Genomic DNA, 8,864 nt, shown 5'->3' on the forward strand with positions numbered 1-8,864 from the left:
AATAATATAAACTTCTTATGAAATTAAAGTAGATATGATCTTTATCAATCTCTTGCATCATGTTCTACATAAGACGTAGGAGGTTTTTCTTCTTAAATAGAGTACTACCCCTCCAATAAGGAGTGATTTATACAAATAATTTAATGTGTCTTAGTGCTTGACACTTAGAAATAGAGTGCCAATAAAATACATTACTTAGACCTTTTTTAGGTAGTGGCTGCATGGGTGTGTGTAATTGTCAAAACTCATTTTCTGAACACTTAATATCTGTGTACTTTATTGAATTTAAATTATACCTCAATTTAAAAGTGGCCTGTAGGCTTCTGGAATTAAGTAGTTATTGATGGAAGTCTTGGATGGGAATGGCAGAAACAAGAATACAAAGATTGAGGGGTGGGTTTGCTGTTTCTAACTGCACTAAGATGCTTAAAGAAAAATGGGATAAGCTCAGAGATCCAGAGAGCTTCTATGATTGCCTTAAAAATATATCTCTATGGGTTGCTAAGATGACACATCCAAGTCAGTTATTAATGCTGTGAAAGACTGAACTCCAAGGTGAGTTGAATAAATAGACACACCAGGTCTTTTAGGTAAAAAATTAAGGCATTGATTGAGAAGTTGGATCCTGAGAATTATAATAACCAGTTAGCGTGTACTTGGATAATTCTATCTTCTTGATAGACCTTAAAGAGCTCTTTACTGTCTGAAGAAGTCCTTCTTCTCTATCTTATAAGGCTAGTTTTGTCTTCTTTGAAAATTCTGAAAGAACTTCCTCGGAGGAATTAACTTTGTGAAATGTCCCTTATTCTCCTCATAATTCACTGCTATCACTTCTTAATATCTCTAGACCAGTACCATCCAGTAGAAATAGAATGTGAACCATATACATAATTTTTATTTTTTTAGTAGCAAACTTATAAACTATAAAAAAGAGCAAAATTTAAATTTTAATTATATTTGACTCAATATACCCTAAATATTATCATTTCAATAAATGATTATTATAAAATGAAGATCTTATTCTTTTTTATATGCAAAATCATATTTTTCACTTACAACATGTCTCAAGAACTCACATTTTAAATGTTCAGTAGCCATAGATTGCTATGGCCTCTATATTGGACCAGGATTTATTAATATTAGTGCTGTTAACATTTGGACTGAAAAAGTTTTTGTTGTAGGGGCTGTTCTGTGCATTGTAGAATTTTTAGCAGCATCCATGACCTCTACCTACTAGACACCAGTATTATTAGATCTATAGATCTAAAGACTTAGATTTTAGTATATTCCAGGGCACGAGTAAAATGTCTGACCTGGGAAAAGTCTTTCATACAAAAAAAATGTGCAAGATTTTGCTTATTTATATTGGCAGAAACCTATTGAATATGATAATGCATTCCAAGGGTGTTAGACTAGGGACAAAGGAATATAATTTTTGAAGATTGAAATTATGAGTATGGCTACACTTAGCAAAGACCATGGATTCATCATGCTTGCCTAAGCATCTGGGAGTGGTTCAAGGTTTGCTTGGTTGGTTGAAATCTGGGTCTAATGGTGGCCTGCATTAAATACAGTTGAGATGCTAGGAATCTCATGATATATTTTAGAAGATTGAGTTAGAAGACTTAAGGAGAGAGAATAATTGGAATGGATTTATCATGTGTCATCCAGTCACCTATCTGCAACTGTGTCCTAAAAAGGCCTGGAGGACCTTCTCTTCACTAATGCATTGGGAAAATATTGTGAAGGAGAGGAAGCTGCTGTCCTCTGAGTCCAGGCATGAAGTTAGGAGATGCTGTAGTTAAATAGGATCCCCAATTCCCTAACAAATAATAGGACCTCAATATGGGAGAGGCCAAGTGACAGCACTTAACCATCAGGAATGAGATAGCTATGGTTACCATTTTAGGAAGCAAGGCCAGAGCAGTGATCATAGTTGTTAGAGCAGGAGGGACCTTTAGCAGTGGGTGATTATGATGTCCCTATAAGTGAAATGAAAAATTACTAGATCTGATGAAAAAAGACCTGAACTTCACATTTACAAGATCTTGGCTATTATAATTGGAAGGTTAATTAGTAGGCCCTTGAAAGGCTGTTTTCTGCTGAAAAAGTAAACCAAATCCATTCCATATTTCTAGGGGAATTCTAGTGATTATTGCCGTCATCAAAGACTTTAAAGATGCATGAGTGGTGATTCTCACCACATTCCCACTTAACCTTCTATTTGGCCTGGGTAGAAGATGAATGGGTCATCTAAAATGTTGATCCATATGCAGTCTTTTTATCAGGTGAATAAGTACAACTTCTTTTAATTTTTTTTAATGTTTATTTTTAAGTGAGAGAGAGAGAGAGCGAGCGAGCAGGGGAGGGGCAGAAAGAGAGAGACATAGAACCTGAAGCAGACTCTAGGCTCTGAGCTGTCAGCACAGAGCTTGATGAATGACACAGGCCTTGAACTCATGAACATGATATAATCACCTGAGCCAAAGTTGGACGCTTAACTGAGCCACCCAGGTGCCCAGAATAAACACAATTTCCTTTTTTTCCCCATAATATTTTATTGTCAAATTGATTTCCATTAAACACAATTTCTAACACTTACAATGCAGATATCACTCTGGCAAATGTCTTTTGCTAATCCTAATATGCGTAGAACAGAGGAAGTTGTTTGATTTTACCTGGAAATGAGAGAATGTGAGATAATTTATTGCTTTACATAGGGCTGTGTTAGTTCTCTAGTTCTCTGTCCTACTTTAGTGCAGGGACCATGATCATTTCATCAACTTTTGGGACATCACTTTAGTCTACTACATATATGATACTGTGCTAATAGAACATGATGGTCAGGAAATAGCACAGACCTTAGATGCCTTCTGTAGTAAATTGTCTTTCCATTGATGTGACTTTGACTCTGTCCTATCAAGAGGCGGAATCTTTTACTTCTTTTGCTTGTATTTGTGCTGGCTCTCTGATGTGTTTTAGATAGCAAAATGCAGCAGAAGTGCTTCTGTGTAATTTGTGTGGCCTTAGGTCTGCAGTTCCTTCCTTTGCTGCCTTGAACACTCACTCTTGGGATGCACCTGCCATGAATAGCTCAAGTTGGCAACACACAGAGCCACATGGATACATACAAGAGGCCTAAACCTCCTGGTTGAACCCACCAAGTCACCAAATGTAAATAATCTTGGATATTCCAGCCTCAGCAGCAATCTTGTTGTGACTGCATGAGAGACACCAGCTGTTGCCACATGGTTGTTGTTTTAAACCACTAAATTCATTAAAACAGTAAAAGAAAACCAAAACATGTTGGAAATAATGCAATTCAGAGTGGAGGATCAACCGTATGAAAATAATTTATTACACAACCAAACTGTTTTTTAAATGGCTTTTTTATTTTTCTAAGTTTTATTTGTATTTATCAAGTATCTTTAATATTGAATTGTTTGCTATTTTTACATTATATATTTCTTCCCATGAGGAAGGAAAACAAAATTACTTATCCAACATTGCATTGTTGCATCCAACACACACTAAAGACTCTAATGTTTATGACATACTTGATGTTTTAAATGCTTTTTATTAGAGGTCTGCATGCTATGTCCCGTGGGCCAAATCCAACCTGGTATCTATTTTTGTATATAAACACAGAGAAACCATGTGTTTATATATTCCCAATGGCGTCTTTTATGCATCATTGACAGAGTTAAGTATGACAGAAACTGTATAATTCACAAAATCTAAAATATTTATTACGTGGCCTTTTACAGAAGAAGTATGCTGGCCTCTGCCTTAAATTATGAGGATGGATATTATTGATGGATTATTTCATAGGTAGTCAGTATTTAATGATATTTGGGGAAACTGATTGGCAGTTTAGGTTGCGCTGGATGAATTTTTTTCCATTTAAATTATATAAAATAAGGGATCTTTCTATCCAACTTCAGTATCCAACCAGATTAATCCAAACTTAGATTCGGTTGGATTAGATTTAGAGGCTGAGGGATACCATATTTACCCAGGCAGTTTGGTTAAAATAGTCCATTTGAGAGTCTAATGTAATCATTTTGAGATTTTTTTTGGTGAATGTTTTTCACTTTGAATGACTAATAAAGGTGGTTATATCTAACACCAATGCAATTTAATTACAATAAGTATTTTTCATAAAAGAAGTCTTACTTCTGTGTACAATTATTTTTCTTACTATGACAAGCTCGTAAGGTTAGCTAGAATCCTAGGTAAGTGCTGTAAAGATCCTCAAAGTTATGTCCCTTGCCCCAATTCCACATGCCCACCTACCTCTGCCTCCCCACCCCGCCCCTACCTTTTTTTAAAGGTTGGGAAACTGGCCCAGAGTAGAGCAGATGACTTGCCAGACATCATGACCCATCAGGATGGGTCCAGTCTCCAGTGCTTTTTAGCATTTGCTCATATGGAACAGTTACGAACTTTTAACTGTCATGAACTTTTTGCTGGACAATCAGCACTGGGGGGAAAAACTTTGCTGGAATCATCAGTGGAAAATATTCTTCAGTAAAACCAATAATGAAGCATGCCTTGTCATGGTTAAATTCCTCAGTTGATAGTTGCTCTATTTGTGGACTTCATATGATGGTGTATGATTGTTAACATGAACTTTAAGTTGAGGTGGAGAGTTTTTACTTTTCCAAATAACAATCTCACCTTTCTTGTTCAGGAGTTTATAAATCATAGCAGCTGGCTGTAGAACAGATGCAAAGAATCTGAGACCTGAAAGGCGCCTTGGAAATCACCGCAGGGCTCCCACATTTTACAGAATAAAAGGGGGGCCCGGGAAGGATCTCAGCTAAACAGCAATACCATATATTTGATTTTAAACTAAGTTCCTTGTAGTCTCGGTTGCTTTGGCTTTTTCAAATCTCCCTTTTAAAAAGCAAAAGCAGAGCACTTCCAGGCCGAGTGTCAAAAGAATGCGGAATCAATCGGTCTTATTTCCCTTTCTAGGTTGAGCTCAGTTAAGATTTTTGATAACTACACACAAGTGCTGCCTTTCTGTATAACAAAAGGTTTGGACGGCGGGCGGGAAAAATTGACCCAGAGGTGCAACTGAGAGACAAAGCGCCTGTCCCCAACCCCGCCCCCTCACTCTCACCAATAGCAACAGACGCCGACGCTTGCCCTCCCGAGTCCGGCCAATTGGCTGCGCCGGCGGCGGCTCGGCGGAAGGGGCGGGGCAGCCGTTGCCAGAGAAGCTCCTTGATGGTTACTAGCTCCGTTTGTATTTCAGTTGCACCTGGGCGGGCACTCTTCCACCTCCAGCGGTTCTAGGAATTCGCCTGTTTGCCACCTCGCGTCATTTGACTTATTTTCTAGCTTTCACCTACTGCACTTCTCCCTGCGTCCCATTCTCTCCTAGCCTACGCAGGGCTGGAGAGCACAGGTACGCTGGTCGTGGTTTCCCTAACGTTCCCTGAGCGTCATCTTGCCAGCCCCTTTGGACCTCTTCCTTCCATAGCCGGACGGCGGCGGCGGGCTGACGTCACGGCGGCGTGCTGCCGCAGCGGCGGGGGCGTAAGCACGCTTTGGGAGGGGGAAACTTGGGTTTATGGTTACCGCTGGCACACTGAGTGATTCTGATGGCTGTGGCTGTGGCTGTGGCTGTGGCTGCGATGGCTCCTGGAAGTTAAAGGCTCTCGCGTCCACCCAGAGCTAGACTTTAGCTCCTTTCTGCCCATATCTGCCACTTCCCCCAGACTTGACTGCCTGGGCTGGGAAAAAGGCAGCGCGGAGACTTGTATTCCTGGGGACGGTGTGGTCCTTGGTGCACAAGGGCATATTTTAGTTGATGATTTTGACCAGAACTAAGCCCATACCCAGCCGGCTCTCTTACTGTTTTGGCTGTCTTTTAAGCGACTACTATATACCAGATTGTAGTAGGCTCCTTAAGTGAAGAATCCTCCAGGAAACCGGAAATTAAGTCCTCCAGGTTCCTTTTAGGTTTCCAGACTCTATAGGAAATCCCTTCAAATGTGTGGCCTTGAACCCATCACTTAATAACGTTCCTGGCTACAGTTTCCTTATCTGGAAAATGAGAATAATAATAATCACTTTGGAGTGGTTGTAATAAAGGAGATTAAGTAAACCAATGCCAGGTTTTGGGTATAGGTAGTCAGTAAGGGGTGCTTATTGTTGATTGAGAAAACCGTAGCCGCAGTGGGGCTGGTGTTTAGGATAAAGGCTATTTCGGAGACAGAGTTTCCCTATCACTCATAGTAAGGCTTCAGGTGTTTTTGAACGAATGGGGTTCTTGGAAGTAGTTTTGAACACTACTAGTTAAAGGGACAAACCCCAGAAAACCTGTCTTAAAATTAGTTTGATTGCCTTCCACTTACATTGAGCATGCCACAGTTATGTTCATATTCTTTAACAGCTAGTACCATTTTCTGCTTCTCTTTTCCTTCTACTTTCAGTTGATGTGTATAAATTATACAGTTTTTATATACTCCAAAACCCAAAGGTATGAGAAAATGGCTTGGTTATATTGTACAAATGAATGAGACCCAAGGAACTGGGTATAACAATGAGATTGATGTCACATCTACCCACTGGGCTCAGTTCTATTGGAAGGCCATTGTTCTCCCTTGGGCTCTGGTTTAGTAGTACTCAAATTATGACTACATTGAAGATTTGTAATGATTTTGTAATGAATAGATCTTGAATTGTTTTTGAGAAGTTGGTTTTACATAGATAACTCAGGTCTACAGTGATTTAAGGAATGGTGATTGACTTAGGATGATTTTTTTAAGATGAAAAAATTTAAAAAGAAGACCTGTGGGAAAGCATCTACAATAGTGAGCCAAAGGGACCCTACATTTAAAAAACATTCAAACAAACAAAAACCTCACCTGTAAGTACTACTTTACTCTGTTCAAACCTCCCCACAGCTGTGACTGGCGAAGGTAATTCTCATTTTGTAGAAGAGAAAACTAAGGCTCACGGTGGATAGGAAGTGACCGTGTTGGTGGCTCTAAGGAGTAAGAACAGGTGAGTCTGGCCCAGTATCCTTTCATTTTAATATGCTGCCTCTCAGTCATTAAGGAATGGTTAAATTACGTTCAGCCTATCTGTACTTTGTTTGAAAAAGAAGAAATAGTACTTTCAGAAGATTTTCTTCAAATAGGTTAATTTTACAGGAATAAACTGTCATTTTCTGGAATAGATATGTGGAGGAATACCTCCAGAGGGTCATGGGTAAATGAGGTGTTATATTTGGTCTGTACGGATCTCTTGTTATTCTAATTCTAATTCCTTAATTGTTTTTCATGTTCTTATCACCAGTGGAAACAACTTTTGATTTCCTCAAAATTATTTCTAGGAAGCGAATGTTGGAATTTTCATCTCTCTGAGACCCTAGTAACTAGTTTCATTGCTTCTAGTCTTCTCCCCTCCATATACCTAGTCCATTCTCCAAAATACCACTGGATTTGTCCTTTCAAGAGGCACCTCTAATCTGTTATTACCCTGTTTAAAATGGTTTAATGGTCTGTCTTAAGCCTTAGGAAAAAGTTCAAGCTCTTGAACTTGGCACCCAGTGACCACTGTGCGTGTGTCCAGTCTCACCCTTTGCCACTTGCCCTTGCCCTTCACGATTCCCTCCTCTTGCTTGTACTTTACCTTCTACCTAGAATGCCTTTTTCTCTTCCTTTTTGCCACACTCATATATGTTCTGCAGGACTCTACAATTTTTTCTCTAGTGAACTTGGACTAGTGTGTAGAATAGTGAAAGAAACGAGCAGCATTCCTATATCTACTTTGTGTTCTTTGCTGACTGTTTCAGTGAAGTTTTCAATAGAAGCTGTGTGCTTTTGTTTGAGGCCAATGGGAGCTAGTTTTCCAAGAATTAATGTTTGGCAAAACAAATTGTAATCTGTGAGATTCTTATGCTTTCCTCCTGAGAGATTAGTTTTAAATACATATTTGTCTGCAGCTGGTTTGCTTACTGAGAGCAATTTAGATGCTAAGGAAGGTCATGAACTGCGATCCTTCTTTTCTCTGCCCGTGGCCAGCAGTACAGTCCCTGAACAGCCATCCCTCAAATGCTTGTTTGTTGGCCCCAATGGAGCATAGTTTAGTGAGCTTTTCTGGGTCAACCTAGCCATGGCCATCCCTGGAAAAAGCTTTAAGTACATGCCCTTTTGATAGGGAACTGGTAAAGTCATTTCTGTATAGGAAATTTAATTCTTTAAACATGAAAATGTATTTAAACTGGTGGTCTTGAGGGGTTTGATTATGAAATATGCGTGCAGAATATGTCTTTCTCACCAACAAGTTGTTCAGAAGTATAATGTATTTGTCCTTTGGCAGTACATTCCACATAATTGAAAACATTTTCTTGTGAAACATCTGCTTTTCCATACAAGAATACATTTGGTCCATTAAAATGATAGCACTTTTTATAAAGGTGGGACTCCTCATGCTCAAGAAAATTATTACATTGTTTTTTGTCAAACATACGGTTTTGGTTATAGTATTGTCACAACACAAAACTATCAGAGTGTCTTGGAACCTCTGAACAATATTTGTCCTAGAAATACTTCTAGATTGTGAGAATACAATTGCTGATAATGTCTATGGAAATATCTGAGACTTCAACAGTTCTTGCTTTTTGTTTTGAGGAATCAGTAATGGAGAAAACATTTTCGGATGTTGGGCTAAAAGTCATTCTACCCAAAGTACCCAAAGTACTGAATTCTTGAACTTACGTATTGTAAAATGCAGATTTATAAAAATAAACTACAAAGAGGTAACATATTTCTGAAAAAATGTAGAAAACCTTAAATGTAACATTTGATTTTGTATAAATCTAACATGAGTCAGGGTGACACGTT

At 38.8% G+C, this 8,864-nt stretch overlaps 1 protein-coding gene across 1 annotated transcript in view; it reads left to right on the forward strand.

Moving 5' to 3' along the window:
- Positions 1-8,133: 8,133 nt before the first annotated feature.
- The window catches only part of ODF2L (outer dense fiber of sperm tails 2 like), a 25,274-nt gene continuing 24,543 nt past the window's right edge, over positions 8,134-8,864 (forward strand). The window contains exon 1 of the mRNA XM_029945809.1: positions 8,134-8,159. Coding sequence (XP_029801669.1) covers positions 8,134-8,159 — 26 coding nt within the window. The remainder of the gene's footprint in view (positions 8,160-8,864) is intronic.

This window comes from Suricata suricatta, chromosome 8, assembly GCF_006229205.1.
Source record: "Suricata suricatta isolate VVHF042 chromosome 8, meerkat_22Aug2017_6uvM2_HiC, whole genome shotgun sequence".
NCBI lineage: Eukaryota > Metazoa > Chordata > Mammalia > Carnivora > Herpestidae > Suricata > Suricata suricatta.